The sequence below is a fragment of the Gekko japonicus genome, unplaced genomic scaffold (genome assembly GCF_001447785.1).
Source record: "Gekko japonicus isolate JY-2015 unplaced genomic scaffold, Gekko_japonicus_V1.1 scaffold42, whole genome shotgun sequence".
NCBI classification, from domain to species: domain Eukaryota; kingdom Metazoa; phylum Chordata; class Lepidosauria; order Squamata; family Gekkonidae; genus Gekko; species Gekko japonicus.
In genome coordinates this window covers 2,425,824-2,443,058 of record NW_015165831.1, presented here as the reverse complement: position 1 = coordinate 2,443,058, position 17,235 = coordinate 2,425,824, and the positions used below count along the sequence as shown (strand labels likewise).

The 17,235-nt window shown below is 48.9% G+C and overlaps 1 protein-coding gene across 1 annotated transcript in view; it reads left to right on the top strand.

The window, feature by feature from the left end:
* The window catches only part of ITGA10 (integrin subunit alpha 10), a 92,729-nt gene extending 84,917 nt beyond the window's left edge, over positions 1 to 7,812 (top strand). Inside the window, exons 27-29 of the mRNA XM_015410805.1 lie at positions 1,507 to 1,620; positions 3,858 to 3,956; positions 7,675 to 7,812. Coding sequence (XP_015266291.1) covers positions 1,507 to 1,620; positions 3,858 to 3,956; positions 7,675 to 7,812 — 351 coding nt within the window. The remainder of the gene's footprint in view (positions 1 to 1,506; positions 1,621 to 3,857; positions 3,957 to 7,674) is intronic.
* Positions 7,813 to 17,235: the final 9,423 nt, after the last annotated feature.

Sequence of the window (17,235 nt, the reverse complement as noted above, 5' to 3'; positions counted from 1 at the left end):
ATCGTGGCCTTTGTTGGTCTTAAAGGTGCCACTGGACTCAAGTTTTGTTCTGCTGCTTCAGACCAACAGGGCTACCCCACCTGAATTTGTTTTCTCCATGTAGTTCATATTTTCTGTAGGGGAGCATTCAGTTTATTTATCTGTTTATTTATTTAGGAGCCAGTTTGGTGTAGTGGTTAAGTGCGCGGACTCTAATCTGGGAGAACCGGGTTTGATTCCCCACTCCTCCACTTGCACCTGGCTGGACGACCTTGGACAAGCCGTAGTTCTGATAAGAGCTGTTCTTGAAAAAGAGCAGTTTCTGTCAAGAGTTCTCTCAGCCCCACCAACCTAACAGGGTGTCTGTTGTGGGGAGGGGAAAGGAAAGGAGTTTGTAAGCCGCTCTGAGACACCTTTGGGTAGTGAAGGGTGGGTTATAAATCTAATCTCTTCTTCTTCTTCTTCTAGAAGTTTATAACCCACTTTTCTCCCAAAGGGGAGGGATCCAAAGTGGCTTACAACACCATTCTCCCTTTGTGTGATTTATCTGCACTATAAAACCCCTGTGAGGAGGGTTAGGCTGAGAGAGTGTGATTGGCTCACCCAGTGTCACCCAGCCAGCTTCCATGGCAGAGTGGGGATTCAGGCTAGAGTCTCCCAGCTCCTAGCCCCACCTGCAATATCAGGGGGTCCAAATAAAAATTTACCTCTTTATTTGCTGCTTGCAAGAAGGAGACCCCAGCGTTGCCTTTCCCCACTACCTTCTTGGCACTTCCCCTTGTCAATTCTGATTAAAACATGGGAAATTGCTCTCCCCATTCAAAGAATGGTGGCAGCCAGACTTAATTTTGTGCTTCCTTATAGATTATAGGAGCCAGTTTGGTGTAGTGGTTAAGTGTGCAGACTCTAATCTGGGAGAACTGGGTTTGATTCCCCACGCCTCCACTTGCAGCTGCTGGTGTGACTTTGGGTCAGTCACGAGTACTTTCAGAGCTGTTCTCTCAAGGGCAGTTCTCTCAGAGCTCTCTCAACCCCACCTACCTCACAGGGTGTCTGTTGTGGGGAGGGGAGGAGAAGGGAAAGGAGATTGCAAGCTGCTCTGAGATTCTGAGTGAAGGGTGGGGTGGGGTATAAATCCAATCACTTCTTCTATATTTATGCTGGAGTTCCATGGGTGGAATGCAGTTTTGTGCATACCATTCAGTGCACACAGGATCTCATCTTTCATTCTAATTAAACTCAACAAGTTTTGAGTCTTTATGGGCAAGAAGAGGTGTTTCGACGCTTGTGGGTAGTGCCAGAGGTTCAAAGAATAAGGTTTTCAGTCGTTCTTAATAGACCTTTTTTCCTGAACACAGACTCTGGGCCTCTCAGCTGCCTCATTGAAGGAGGGAATGAAGAAAAGAATGTGGAGTTGGGGGGTGTTACAAAAAATTTCTAGAACTCTGACTTTGATTTGACCTTGGGTGGGCTTTGCTGCTGTTTCAGTGGCACATTGCCAAGAGTTGTTTTTCTTTCCCACGGCAGAACTGCACCAATACTGGGTGCCAAAGGGTGAAGTGTGAGCTGTCCCACATTGAGAGGGGCTCCGAAGTCTCCATCCGCCTGCTGAGAGCGGTCCACAATGAATTTTTCTGGAAGGTGAGTCCACACGTGGCAGTCTCGCCCGGAAGTGCAGCGCCCCCCTTTCGGTAGCACCTCCCGCCATGTTGATGCCTGCCTCTTTGCCCCTTAAAAGGGGTAGTTGCGAATATGGTCGGCTGAGGTATTCTGTGGGACTTTGGGCACCACATAGGCTTGGCAGCTCCCCTGCTATAGTGGGCAATGTCCTGCTTCCGCCACCTGCCTCCCCCCACTGCTCAAATGAGCAGCAGGGCAGGAAGGTGTCATGTAGGCGCTGATGTCATTTCTGGCAAGAACTCTTAGGTGACACCGCCGATGCTCTAGGCTTTCACCCCACGCCCTGTTCCCCAAAGTCTTCTGGGGGTTTCAGGCATACACCTGGCAACCAGTGTTCCCTCTAAGCTGAGTTAGTGTGAGCTAGCTCAAAGTTTTTTAGCCTCCGGCTCACACGTTTTTGTCTTAGCTCAGGAAGGACGGCTCCAGAGCAAACTAATTTATGCAGTAGCCAGATCACCTGCTCACAACTTTAATGCCAGTAGCTTACAAAGTAGAATTTTTGCTCACAGGACTCCACAGCTTAGAGGGAACATTGCTGGCAACCCTGGTACCAAAAGCCCACAGCTCTTTTTCCCAGCAACCTTCTCTCCCCCCCCCCATGCAATTGGGGCCAACTTTCTGAGCCTCCCAACCGCATCTCTCTTCTCCTCCACATCCCTTCAGTGACAGCTACACTGGAGGGAGAAGAGTGCAACTCTTTTTGCACCCCTCTTAGCCTCTCTTTTTGCCGGTGGGACTAAAAAGGGCTGGAGAGAACTGGGGCTCCATTTCCTTCAGGGCCTCTCCCCAGGGGGACATGGGAGATTGCTCCAGAGCTGTCTGTCATCCGTCCCCCATCCCCCCCCCCACAGTCCTCCATTTTCCATGGGGAATGCTGTTTGGAGGAGGAAGCAGAGCGCGTGTTTCTTCTGCGCTCTGCCGCTTCAGCTACTGTTGTGTACTCCGGTCCTTAGCGGGCCCTTTGCCAAGCCGTGAGCACTGGTTGGTGTCCTGCCATACTGGTGACCTTGGGTTGAGAGTCTGATCACAGTGAATAGCCAGAGTCTTTCTCAATAACTAGGACGTTTCCTTAATGTCTTGGAAATCTCCTCCTGCCTTTGGAACAAGACACCCCCAGACTGAAGGAGTGGGGCCAAGAAATACTTCAGTGTGAGCTGTGTAGCTTAGTTCAAATGGGGAGGGAGCAAGGAGGAGTCCGGCCCTTGGGACACACAAGGGCTCCCTCTGGGACTCAGAGGCAGAACGAGCAAATTTGCTCCCAGCTGCAGAAGTGTCTGCTTACTTCCTATAGGTTCTATGAGGGGCTGTGGCTCAGTGGTAGAGCCTCTGCTTGGCATGCAGAAGGTCCCAGGTTCAATCCCTGGTGTCTCTAGCTAAAAGTACCAGGTAGGAGGTGATATGAAAGACCTCTTCTGCCTGAGACCCTGGAGAGCTGCTGCCAGTCTGAGTAGACAATACTGACCTTGGTGGACTCAGGATAAGGCAGCTCCATGCGTTCACGTGTACTTGCCTATTGGTAAATGAAGCCCATGTACCACACAGCAGAGGGGAAGACAGATGGCGTGAGAGGCAGGAAACCCTTGTTATTCATAGCAGCGAAGGGCCCTCCTGGGTGGGAGTTCCAGCCTTAAGGAGCAGCAAGGGAGTTTGGGCGGAAGTGATGCAAAGGCCAGGGAGGGCAGGCAAAGCGTGCCAGTAGGAGCAAGAATATACCGCTGGGTGATTTGGTGACCACGTTTTAGGAAGCTGGGGAGGATCAGACCTCCCCCAGCATTTTCTGTACGGCGTTTCACAACACGCTTCCTATAGGGCAGTGGTGGCGAACCTATGGCACGGGTGCCGGAGGTGGCACTCAGAGCCCTCTCTGTGGGCACGTGTGCCATCGCCCCAGCCAGGCCCAGACCATCATTAAAGTGTCGAATTCTCTGCCAAATAATTTTAAGTAAATGAAAGCATTTGGGATTGCTTTCCTTACTATGTTTGGATCATCTTAAGTTAATGTGTGAGTTGTTTTTTCTAAAGTAAAACCTCAGCATTCAGGTTAAATTGCCATGTTGGCACTTTGCGATAAATAAGTGGGTTTTGGGTCGCAGTTTGAGCACTCAGTCAAAAAAGGTTCGCCATCACTGCTATAGGGAATGCCCCTTGGGGTTTTAAGAGCCTTGACCTTTCTTCCATTTTTCCTCTTGGGGACAAAGGCCAAGTTTAAGACCGTGAAGGTAGTGAGCACGTTCGCCCTGACCGCCCAAGAAGAGGACGGCATCCTCCTCCTGCCCGAGGCAGCCCACCAGAGGGAGGTAAGGTGGCGAGGAGGACCAAATGGGTCGGTGGCTTAAGCACCGGGGGGGGGCCAAACCGGCCACGGCCATCCCTGCCACTGAGATCGGACCCAGGGGTGGGGGAGGGTGTGGTGGTTACGTTGTGTAGAATCCGGTGGGATAAAGGAGACCCACGTCTGAATCCTCGCTTGGCTACAAAGCTCAGGAGTGGCCTTGGCCTACCTCCCAGCATAGCCCCGTCTAACTCACAAGGGCACTTGCTGAAATGGAGTAACCACCCTACGTGTGCCACCCGGAACTATATTTAGCCAAAGGGAACTATATTTAGCCAAAAATCCTAACTATAAATACACGTTGATGGGGTCTGAACTGGCAGAGACTGATCAAGAGAGAGATCTTGGAGTTGTAGTAGATAACTCACTGAAAATGTCGAGACAGTGTGTGACTGCAATAAAGAAGGCCAATGCTATGCTGGGGATTATTAGGAAGGGTATTGAAAACAGATCAGCCAATATAATAATGCCCCTATATAAATCAATGGTGAGACATTGGGGGACTCCTGCTGCTGGCCCTGATCATCGTCTTTTTGTGGAAGGTAAGAGCCGAGTGGCAGGGATGGGCTTTTGTGGCGGGGGGCGGCAGCCAGGCAGCCACCAAGCTCAGAGCCCCATCTGTGCATGCAGCGACACCAGCCGGTATGAAATGCCCAGGACTGTACCAATTTAGGCTGTAGGGAGGGGACCAAACATTTGAATGGCAAGAGCCTCGCTCTCTGTAGCAAAGTGGTATGTATGTCAGTGTGTGGAGAACAGGCATGTGCAGAGTTCTTTCTGATCTCAGTCCTGCCCACCCCCCTGCAAGTCTGTCCCTGACCCTCAAGCTCAAGATAAACTGTTGATTTTAATTGGTATTTTTGTATGTTTAAATCTGTTGTAAATCGCCCAGAGCTCTGTGTACTCAGGGATTGGGCGATTCAGAAATCTAAATAATAAGAAGACGACGAAAAAGAAGAAGAAGAAGCATTTCTAAAGGTATAAAAAGCTATAATAGGTCACCAGTTTGCATACTATGGACTCCCAAAGATACCTGTATAAAAAGAGCCAATATTAGTCAGAGAGCAATCTGCGAGCCCAAGAAGGGTGCAGCTCACACAGTTAAGTACATGTTATCTAAGCTGTAGCAGATTCCACAGAGCACGTGCAGAGTTCCTTGCAGTAACAAGATGTTGGTCAGGGCATTAACCCCTACCCAACCTCCTGTGGACTCCGTTTCCACTGAAGACTGAAAACTGAAGACAGAAAAGTCCTAAATGTCCCGATATTTATGGTCAGTGGAACTGGACCTCTCTAAGAACAGCAAGCTACTTTCTGCAATCCCACGTAAATTCCCATCTCTGGTGCCAGAGGCTTCTATTACCAGTCAGAGCCATATACAATATAGCCCCACCTCCATTGAACTTCCTCTGAACTTTCATGACAGATATGCAGCCTTGTCCAAACAAGATTGTCCCTTGTATGAAAGGGATTAACTCTCTCAGGATGGTCCAAGGTGGAATGGAAAGGAATGGGTCACTCTAATGCAAACCCCAGTTGCCCAAGATCCCAGGCGCTCTGAGTGGCACTCTTGTGCTCAGTTAAGGTTTTAGAGTTTCTGTCACATATAATTTTTTTTAAAAAACTAAGAATTTACCTGTAAAAGAAAATTGGAATTTATATAGCATTTAATGGCAAAGCCAAAACAAAAATGGTAAAAGATACAAAAATAGTGGGGAAGATACAAACATCTTGGTGTCAGGTCTCAAAGCCAGGTAGGACACAAAAAGTTAATTACAGGCATAGCGCTCTTTGCACCTCTCGATGGATTTGGCCCCATGTCCTATGGCAAAAGGGCTGGGAAGGAACTGGAAGAACTACCAAAGGTGTGAGAGCATGAACTTACCTTTGTGCAGGATCCTAGAGAAACAGAGGGTGACATTTTTCTTGTTTAAACAGTATGTTGATTGCCCAGTTTTTCTAGAGAAATTTCCTCTTACCTTACCAAATAGTGACTATAGGTAAGTGGTGGATCCAACCAGTTTTTCCCCGATGGAAAAGGGAGGAAGGGTCCCCTTTGACCACCCAAAAAGGTTATGTTGGGGATCATGCGATCCACTTGGACAAAAGCCATGTGAGACAGAGGATGTAGGGAAGGGAATTGGGCGAGATGGAATGGAAAACCTGGATGTCTCCAGCCATTCACATGTGCTTTATCCAAAGTTATTGTCAATATACTTCACACTTTATTTGCACATCCCATGTCTAATTGGCTAGTTGCTGTTGCTTTCACCACACTCAAGGGGAGGGGATTGCCAGATTCAAAGAAGAAGAGATTGGATTTATACCCCGCCCTTCACTACCCAAAGGAGTCTCAGAGCAGCTTACAAACTCCTTTCCCTTCCCCTCCCCACAACAGACACCCCGTGAGTAGGTGGGGCTGAGAGAGCTCTTGACAGAGACTGCTCTTTTTCCAAGAACAGCTCTTGTCAGAACTATGGTCATCCAGGAGGTGCAAGTGGAGGAGTGGGGAATCAAACCCTGGTTCTCCCAGATTAGAGTCAGCGCACTTAACCACTACACCAAACTGGTTGTAATCTTACCTTCTAGATTTCCATGAGTGGGGGGAAAATCCAACTATGTTATTCCCCCCAACACAAGGATTGCCAGTCTCCGGGTGGGGCCTGGGGATCTCCTGCTTTTACAACTGACCTCCAGCTGACAGAGATCAGCTCCCCTGGAGAAACTGGCTGTTTTGAAGGGTGGACTTGATGGCATTGTAACATGCTGAGGCCCCTCCCCTCCCCAAACCCCGCCCTCTCCTGGATCCACCCCCAAAGTCTCCACGTCTTTTCCAACGCAGACCTGGCAACCCTACACCACACGCACCCCTGTGGTCTCCATGAACAGTCGAGGCCCAGACATTTAGTACCTTGCCGTTTTACTGCCCACATTGATCTGCCCATAGTCCAAATCCCCATAAATACACAAGCTTTTAACCTCTACAGTAAAAAAGCACTTAATTCCTTAAAATTTGATTCTGAGGGGCCATGGCTCAGTGGTAGAGCATCTGCTTGGCATGCAGAAGGTCCCAGGTTCAATCCCAGGCATCTCCAGTCGAAAGGACCGGGCAGTAGGTGATGGGGAAGACGGCTGCTGGAGACCCTGGAGAGCCGCTGCTGGTCTGAGTGGATAATACTGACTTTGATGGACCCAGGGCCCGATTCAGTATAATACAGCTCTGTGTGTTCGTGTGTGTGTGTGTGTGAGAGAGAGAGAGAGAGACAGAGAGAGAGACAGAGACAGAGAGAGAGAAAGACAGAGAGTCCAGAAGCTAAAGTAACATTTGAAGTTTGGCTTCACTAACAAATACATTTTGCTTTCTCCTGTTAATCTATTATTTTTCTCATGGCCTTCATCCTCAATCACCATCATCCCAGCTTGGATTTTTTATGCACAAAAAGCCTGGAGAGGAAGAAAAAGAAGAGCAGCAGGCGGCATTTTGAACAGAGACTCTTCGGTTCTTGAAAAGAAACTGGCCCACTTTGGGAGGCATCGGCGGAAAGGGAATCTCCCTTTTCCTCCTCAGGTCCCCTTTGCTCCGGCTGTGCCCAGGGAGCTCTCCCTCCCTTTACCTTTGGGAAAACAAGAAAGCAAGCCGCCTTCTCCCACGTGGATTCACATAGACCCATTTTCCTCCTCAGGTCCCCTTTGCTCCAGCTGCGCCCAGGGAGCTCTCCCATGATCCGCCACCTCCCCTTTGCCTTTGGGAAAACAAGAAAGCAAGTTGCCTTCTCCCACCAGAGCCGTGGATTCACATAGACAAAGTATCAGCAAGTTGAGTCCCGAAATCATGGGTCCGGTTTTACCTGCGAGGTTCAAAGGACAGAGAAAAAGGAGCAGGAATCTGAATGCCGGAGGAGGAGCCTGTCACCCCCCCCCCACACACACACACACACAACTGTCTAAAAAAAACCCCACTGGACCACATTGTGGACTGCAAGCAGGCCTCCTCCTCACCCGCAAGAGCAGTTTCTGTTCCACCTGGAGCATCTCCAGTCCCAGGACAGGAATGCTGGTTTCAAACAACCAGGTGTGCAGAAGCCCCTTTGAGCTTCGCCTCAGGAGGACAGGCCCAGCCAAGCTCAGTGGAAATCCCATGGCTGTCCGTCCAGACCCAAGACTACCGCAGTGGGAGGCCTGAACTTCTGGGGCAAAACCAAAAGCTGCCAAAAGGGGTGTTGTGGCCAGGGTTGCCAACCTCCAGTTGCGGCCTGGAGATCGTCAGGAATGGGAACTGATCTCCAGGAGGAAGAGATCAGCACCCCTGGAGGAAAGGACTGCTTAGGAGGGTGGCTCTTATGGTCTCATAGTCTGCCAAGGTCCTTCCCCTCCTCAAACCCCGCCCTCCCGAAGCACCACCCCCTAAATGTCCAGGTATTTCCCAATCCAGAGCTGGAGATCACCTGGAATTGCAGCTCACGTCCAGATGGCAGAGATCAGCTCCCCTGGAGAAAAGGGCTGCTTTGGAGGGCGGGGCTGTTCGGCATGGTCCCCTGCTGAGGTCCCGCCTCTCTCCAAACTCTGCCCCTTCACAGGCGTTCCTCCCACATCTGCAGGGATTTCTCAACCCAAAGTTGGCGACCCTACAAGGTAACAGGCACCTCTCTGCCTTTTGCGGGATGTCGCACTTGGGGGGTGGGGGTGGGGGGAGCCTTCTGCATCCCAAGGTGCCATCCACTGTCTGACCAGCCTCAAACTGAGATCTGAAGTCACTCCCCACTCCCCAGGGGCTTGGCGGGGAGGGATGCGAGACAACTGACCGAACAGGGAGTGCTGACAAAAGCACAGAGAGGTTTCTGCTACTATTAAAAGAAAACGCCTAAAATGGAAAAAGGTGTGTGAATTTGTTGCGTTGTGAAACTGGTATGGATGCAAAGGGGCCGCGTCCTGCACATCCAGTCCGTCAGTGGCAGTCATCTTCCCCTGGCTGTCAGGGAGAGACACCACCATTAGCGGAACAGACCTCCGTGGGACCGTTGTGCCTGGGCCCAGCAGAGCTTCACCTCTCTAAGCTATGCCATTGGATGCTCCCCGGAAGCTGTGCCCAAAGGCCACTTGTTCTGCTTGGCTGCAGGGCCTGCTCTTCGACGTAAGAAGAGCCCTGCTGGATCAGACCTAGAGATGTAAAATTTCCGGAAATTTTGAAGCTTGGAAAAAACCCCCTCCCACATCTGCAGGGATTTCTCAACCCAAAGTTGGCGACCCTACAAGGTAACAGGCACCTCTCTGCCTTTTGCGGGATGTCGCACTTGGGGGGTGGGGGTGGGGGGAGCCTTCTGCATCCCAAGGTGCCATCCACTGTCTGACCAGCCTCAAACTGAGATCTGAAGTCACTCCCCACTCCCCAGGGGCTTGGCGGGGAGGGATGCGAGACAACTGACTGAACAGGGAGTGCTGACAAAAGCACAGAGAGGTTTCTGCTACTATTAAAAGAAATCGCCTCAAATGGAAAAAGGTGTGCGAATTTGTTGTGTTGTGAAACGGGTATGGATGCAAAGGGGGCTGCGTCCTGCACATCCAGTCCATCAGTGGCAGTCATCTTCCCCTGGCTGTCAGGGAGAGACACCACCAATAGCGGAACAGACCTCCGTGGGATTGTTGTGCCTGGTCCCAGCAGAGCTTCACCTCTCTAAGCTGTGCCGTTGGAGGCTCCCCGGGAGCTGTGCCCAAAGGCCACCCGTTCTGCTTGGCTGCAGGGCCTGCTCTTCGACATAAGAAGAGCCCTGCTGGATCAGACCTAGAGATGTAAAATTTCCGGAAATTTTGAAGCTTGGAAAAAACCCGGGTTTTTTTCTGGGGGGAAACGGAAATTTTCGGAAAAATTGAAAAAATGCTACATTAGCATTTATTTTGTCTTTTCTAGATTGAAAGTCATTCTGTTACTTTAGGAACATAAAATATGACTATGGACATTTTTACTTGGCATGAAATTATCACAACTAGCATATTAAAAATATAGTGTATCCAAACAATTATTACAAACAGAATACCCACCCACATGCAAAAACAAAACTGAAACCTTTTTATTGTCTTCTGACAATAGCACCTCCTAAAGGAAGAAATGCATCTTGTTCTTGCATTGGAGAGTTCAGTTTGTAACCTAGGACTTGCTTGTCCTCACCCGTTTTTTTCCTGAAGCCTTTTTGTTTTTTCCCGAAAAATTGGAAAAATTTATTTTATTTTAACATGATGAATAAAATATTTTAAGACAAGGTGTTCAAATATTTTCCAAATCATTTCTCTCATATATATATATATATGAGAGAAATGATTTGGAAAATATTTGAACACCTTGTCTTAAAATATTTTATTCATCATGTTAAAATAAAATAAATTTTTCCAATTTTTCGGGAAAAAACAAAAAGGCTTCAGGAAAAAAACGGGGAAAAAACATTTCCCCCCCGAATTTTCCCATTTTTTTCCCGGGCCTTCACATCTCTAATCAGACCCGTGGTCCACCCGGTCCAGCATCCTGCCTCACAGGGGGGGCCAAGCAGCTCCTCAGCAGGGCCAGCAAACAGGGCTTAGGGGCCCAGGCCTGCCTCCTGCAGACGCTTCCCAGGACTGCTATTCAGAGGGTTGCTGTCACAGAAGATGGAGGCTCTTCTAGTCGCTATGGCTAGTAGCCATGGAGGGACCTCTCCTCAATCATTTTTAAAGTTGCCTGCACCTACAGCCATCCCTTCATCCACTGGCAATGAATTCCAGAATTTAATCACTTGTGAAAAGAAGCATTTCCTTTAGTCCCTCCTGAATCTGCTGCCCACCAACGTTGTTCTGTGCCCTCTCCGAGTCCTAGTATTATGGGAGAAGGAGGGTAAAAATTCCCTGTATCCACTTTTCCCACCCCCATGCCTGATTTTATAAACTTCTGTCATGTCCCTCAGTCACCTTTTGCCAGCTTTGAAAAGTCCCAGATTCTCTAGCCTTTCCAACTCTGCAATGTCCTTTTTGAGCTACAATGACCAGAACCACACACAGTCCTCCTAATGAGGCTACATCATAAATCTGTACAGAAGTATTACAGTATTAGCTGTTATAGTTTCAGATCTTTTCCTAATAATTCCCAGCAGGAAGTTTGCCTTTTTTTTCCACCACAGCCACCCACTGAGTTGACATTTTCATTAAGCTAGCCATTCCCAAGCTTTCTTTCCTTCACAGCCAATTCAGCATACATTTAAAGTTACCATATTTTGTTTAAGGTATATCGCGACTGAGCATGGAGGTTCCTTTAAGCAATGGCAGAGCAAACACCAGCCACTGGGCCTCTGTGCTAAGAGGGAAAGGGGCTTTATATAAAAGTTGTGCTAGAGATTAAAAGGAGTCGGGTTGCTCCCTGAAAGAGCTTACTGTTTTGACAGGGAGGGGAAACAGCACAGGAAGAGGAGGGCGGGGAGAGGCAAGGGATAGCAGGCCTGACCAGGAGAAAAGCTTTACAGACTTGGTGGATTTTGAGGAGGGAGAAATGGAGAGGGCAGGGTTCTAACATGAGGGGTAGTAGGAGAGAAAGGGTAGAATTGCTGGGGGTGGCAAGAGTCGGGGGGGGTGTTGAACACCGAATCGGACCCTTGGTCCATCAAGAAGAGGAGATCGGATTTATACCCTGCCCTTCACTCGGAGTCTCAGAATGGCTTACAATCCCTTTCCCTTCCTCTCCCCACAACAGACACCCTGTGAGGTAGGTGGGGCTGAGAGAGCTCTCTTGAGAACTGCTCTTGAGAGAACAGCTCTAAAAGAACTTATGACTGGCCCACAGTCACACCAGCAGCTGCATGTGGAGGAGTGGGAAATCAAACCCGGTTCTCCCAGATTAGAGTCCACACTCTTAACCACTACACCAAACTGGCTCTCAGGTTCAGTATTGTCTACTCAGACTCAGCAGCTCTCCTAGGTCTCAGGTGGAGGTCTTTCACATCACCTACAACTTGGCCTTGTTAATTGGAGATGCTGTTGACTGAACCCGCGACCTTCTGTGTGCCAAGCATAGCCCCTCCAGATAAGGACGAGGTAACAGGAAGTGAGGGCAGAAAGGGTGAGGCAAGGCAAGGGGGATGTTGTGTAGTGGGTTAGCCGCATGGAAGAACCGCTGAGGCGCACATAGTACACAGCACACTTTATTAGTACACAACATGCACACCTGCCAAGCAGCCGCGTATATACATTCTGGGGAACCCCTGCGGAATCCCATTGGCCCATTCAAACCTCCCGCCAATGTCCCATTGGTTCCCTAGAGGCAGGGTGCAGGAGCCTAGTCCTCATTGTTCTCTGGACTCAAGCTCCGCTGAATCGCGGGCGCCCAGTGGCAGTCTGCGGACATAACAGGGGAGCCCAGAAGAGGACAGGGAACAGGTGTAAGGCCTTGTTTTCTTGCAAGAGGCTCCATTAAGTTTTGTTTGGGCCCCACCAAAAGGGACAGTATGGGAAAAATAAAAGAAAGCAGCAGAGAATTCCCCCAGAATGAGCCATTTCCAACTATGCCCAGCTCCTTAGCCCTCTGGGTGAAACAGAATGCTGGACCTCTCTGATCTACGCCAACAGAGCTCTGCTCGAATCGGTCCTCCTGCCTCAACTCCCGAGCTGAATCTCCTTGCAGTTTCTGTCATCCGGTTTAGTTTCATCACGCAGGAGCGAAAACAAACGCCGCTCTGTTTCACTCATGGCAAAGCAAGAGGGCGGCGCTTCCCCCGCCCCCGTTGGCGTCTGTGAACAAGGCTCCGAGGGCCTGCTGGGAAGACCAGCCTGCGTCTCTCTTACATAACGGGGCCACCCCAGCCAAACGGAGCAGTCTTATTCAGCTGATCATTCATCACGGCCTCAGGAGGAGAGTCTGTCAGAGTTCACAACGGGGACATGGATGCAGTCCGCCCGACAAGCGCTGTGGGCTGAATCAAGCGGGAAGCCGACATGTTTTAGGCTTTTAGCATTGAACCCTTTCTGTTTAACAGCTGATAATTAAATCTGAAAAGGGTTTTCACCCGTTGGATCCCAGGAGGAGGTTTTGTCATTCGGATTGTGGGGAGGAAAGGAACAGTCCCTCCTCTTCCTCCTTCAGCCCCACTAGCGGGCCAGCGGCTGGCTTTTGGGCCCCTTGTCCCTGGATTAAAAGTTACCTGCCTTAACAGCTCTCCAATTAGAGCACACATTTCTGATCATATTGCGGTTTGCTACAGTCTTGGCGGGGAAGATAAATTTACTTACGGGGAACAGACTATTACTAGGGGCAGGCAGGGCTCTTTTTGTAGCAGGAACTCCTTTGCATATTAGGCCACACCCCCTAATGTAGCCAATCCTCCAAGAGCTTACAGAGCTCTTCTTACAGGAGCTACTGTAATACATGGGGGGGGGCCTATATCATAAAAGAGTGTGATTGCAGGAGGCTGTTCAGACAGCCAAGCTGGAAGGGGTGTGTGTATCATGAAACATCTGCTGTTGGCAGGGGTCATTTCCTGCAGGAGCACACAGGAGCAGAGCACATGCAACAGGAGCGGAGGTGGTTTGCCATTGCCTTCCCAGGTCCACATCCCTACTCTACCATGGAAGCTTTACATGATCTCAGCCTGATCTACCTCACAGAGTTGTTGTGAGGATAAAATGGAGGAGAGGAGAACAACATAAAGTGCTTTGGCAGGATATAAATGAAGTCAACAAATGTGTGAACATAAGAGAAGCCATATTGGATCAGGTCAGTGGCCCATCCAGTCCAACATTCTGTGTCACACAGTGGCAAAAAAAAAGGTGCCATCAGGAGGTCCACCAATGGGGCAGAACTCTAGAAGCTCTGTTGCCCCCCAAGCACCAAAAATCACTGCCCCAAACAGAGTGTTCCATCTATACCTTGTGGCTAATAGCCATACTTATGCATTATTGCGTATCTGTGCTTCATCCTTAAATTTTTCAATAATTCCATCTATTCTGCACAGGTAAGTAGAGAGAGGAAGGAATTTCTGTCTGAGAATTCTCAGGATCTTCTCTATACTGCAGTTCCTGGGGGTTTGTGTGTGTGTGTGTGTGTGTAAAATTTGCTGCCATGCAGAAATAAAGTTCACATGAACAAGCACACAAAGCCCTCTGGGCTGGGTTTTTTTAAAAACAGTCCATTTCAAGCACATTCCAGACTTCAGGCCCAGATAACAGCTCTTGCTATCCATTTCACAGTTCCTGAATACACTTTTAAGAATCTCCAGCCAAGTCAGAATTCCACCCTGCTTAAATCTACAGCAGCCTCGCTAAGGGAGAGCGGTTTGTCATGTTAATGAGGTCCTTCTTTGTAGCCACAGAGGCATCTGAAAGCTATTCATTCATATAAATATGGTTTCCCCGCAATTCTGGTGCCTCCCGTTCAGCAACCCAGCTGTCGTTTCTGGTCTTCCTTAGCAGACGTCAATAACAGGATTTAAGATTTTTCTGTTGCTGTTTCTTTAATCTATGTTGCCGTGCAGATCTCGATTGTCAACTGGAACCACGGCTTTAAAAATGGTTATTAACAGAGGCAACAAAAACCAGAAATAGGAAAGCTGCATTTCATGAACAAAAACTGTACGGGCCACAAAACAGTCTCCACCCCCCCAGTCGTCAAAACCAGAAGAAATGTTTCTTCCTAACTGGGACGAAGAACACACCTCAAAAAATTTTGCAACCCACGAAAGTTTCACACGTTCCACAACAGTACATATAGTATATAGTATTCTGCTTCTAGTGCCCTAGAATAATAATAAATAGTGAGTGGAAGGCACAAAGAGCTATACCTCGGAACATAAGAGCAAGAGTCCAGTAGTACCTTAAAGACTAATAAAATACGTGGCAGGGTATGAGCTTTCATGAGTCACAGCTCACTTCTTCAGAACCTAAGAACGAGCCTTGCCGGATCAGACTGGTGGTCCACCTAGCCTAGTGCCCTGCTTCACTCAGTGGCCAGCCAGTTGCTCTGGAAGGTCAACAAGAAGCCGCCAAGGCCAAGGTCTGCCTACGAGGCTGTCCCCTGGCATTGATGGTCAGAGGTTTGCTGCATCTGTAGATGGAGGTTCCCTTTAGCCACCATGGCTGGTAGCCACTGATGGACCTCTCCGCCACAAACCTAATCCCTTTTTAAAGCCATCAGTGTTCATGGCAGTGAATGTCACAGTTTAATGGCTCATTGGGCAAAGAAGTTATTTCCTTTTGTTTGTCTTGAATTTATTGCCCATCACCTTCACTTACGAGGGGGAAAACTCTATCCCGTTTCTGTACCCTATGCATCTATATCCAATTAGGAACATGTGTCCCCACCCCCCCCGCCCCACCCCCCGTGTTTCATGCCTGTCAGCTATGCTGCCATAGGGGTTGGGGGTGGGGTGCTAGCTTGCCAGGACTGCTGCATTCCTTTTCAGCTTCTGCAATGCTTGCTTATCTATGGCCTTGCAGGTGGTGTGTACTGTGGCTGTGGAACCTGACAATGCCACCCTTTTAATTTTATAAACCTCTGTCATTTAGCCTTTCCTCTTTAAGAAAAGGTGCTTCAACACCTTAATCATTTTGGTTCCTCTCTTCAGTATTTTGTCCAGCTCTACAATATCCTTCTTGAGAAATAGCAATCTTTGGGGGAAGCATCCGCATGTCACATTTCTCTATTCATCCTGCAATTCCTCATTCCCCCCACCCCCCAGCCCATTCACTGTGATCTTTCCCAAACCTGGTTTGATACAATCTATGCAAAGACTGCATGTCCAGGAAGGGCTTTGGGATGCCATGCAGACAGCAAGGTGCAAATTTTTCCAGATCTTGCCCACATCGGTACCATTTTTCTTCCTTCAGTCCCTGCTGTAGTCATTTTCTCTATCCACTCAAGAGCTCTTTCCAGGCCCTTGAAAAATTAGGAACAGCTGTATTTGTTTCTTGTTGTTCAGTCGCACAGTTGAGTCCGACTCTTTGCGACCCCATGGACCACATCACACCAGACCCTCTTGTCTTCCGTGCTCCGAAGTTTGCTCAATTTCATGTTCGTTGCATTGATAACACTGTAACCATCTCATCCTTTGCCGTCCCCTTCTTCTTTGACCTTCAATCTTTCCCAGCATCAGGGTCTTCTCCAGTGAGTGCTCCCTTCTCATTGGGTGGCCAAAGTATCTGAGCTTCAGTTTCATTATCTGGCCTTCCAGGGAACAGTCAGGGTTGATTTCTTTTAGGATTGACTGATTTGATCTTCTTGCAGTCCAAGGGACTCTCAAGAGTCTTCTCCAGCAAACAGCTGTATTACCATAATGTTATAACACTGTAGCAATATATCATTATAACTGTCTACTGCAACAATACACTAGTCCCATTTTCATTGTGGTTTAAAAAAAACAAAACTCTAACCCTTTTGGTTGCAGATATATAAGGGGAAAGGTACTGGCTACACACTTGGTATAACTCTGCAACCAAAAAGGCTAGATGCTTAGCTTTAAAGAAAATGAAATGTGAACTAGTGCATTGTTGCAATAAGACTGTTATATAGTGTGACAAAGCTATAGCAATAAGACTAAAACTTTTTTTTTTTAAAGAAAAGTTTGGAAAAAGCCATCTTGTGGAAGGGAGGAATGGCAGCTGCCGAGGGCTAAGGCAAAGAAAGTGTGGGATGGAGCACAGATGCTCCACTGCCTTTGCAAACTCCTTTGCAGGTATAGCAGCCGTGAGCGTCAACACAGCCCAGGTCTCTCTCCACACTTTAACATTAAAGAAACAGCAGTGGGAGCGTTTGGATTGGGGCGACGGTGTTGGAGAAAGGGTGTGCGTGAGCATGGAGGGCTGCACATCATTTCTCCAGCAGACATCCTGCTTCCCCTGGAGAGCTGGTATGAGCTGGAGGGGAGGCAGGTACGATGACGAAGCTGAGGGACAGCGTGGCAGGTGGCGTTAACCCTCCCTTCCCTCGGTGCCACGGCTCCAGGCCACACTGGCCACTGTGCCCCACAGCAGAAATTGTGAGATCCAATAGCACATTTCTCCCTGCAACATCTAGCTTGTTCTGAAGAGCTCATGGTGAAGATGGGGGGAACTACGTGGGTACTCAGAAGCCCGGATGATGGAAAACTCTCCTAAGCGAAGCCCCTGCACCCCATGGCACGTAAAATTATATCAGACACCAGGGATATGCTTTGGTGTCTCCCTCTGCAACCAGAGGGGGTAGAGTCATTTGCTTGAAAGCACAAAGGAAGCTGAGATTCTCGAGGAGGACGTTCTGCCTC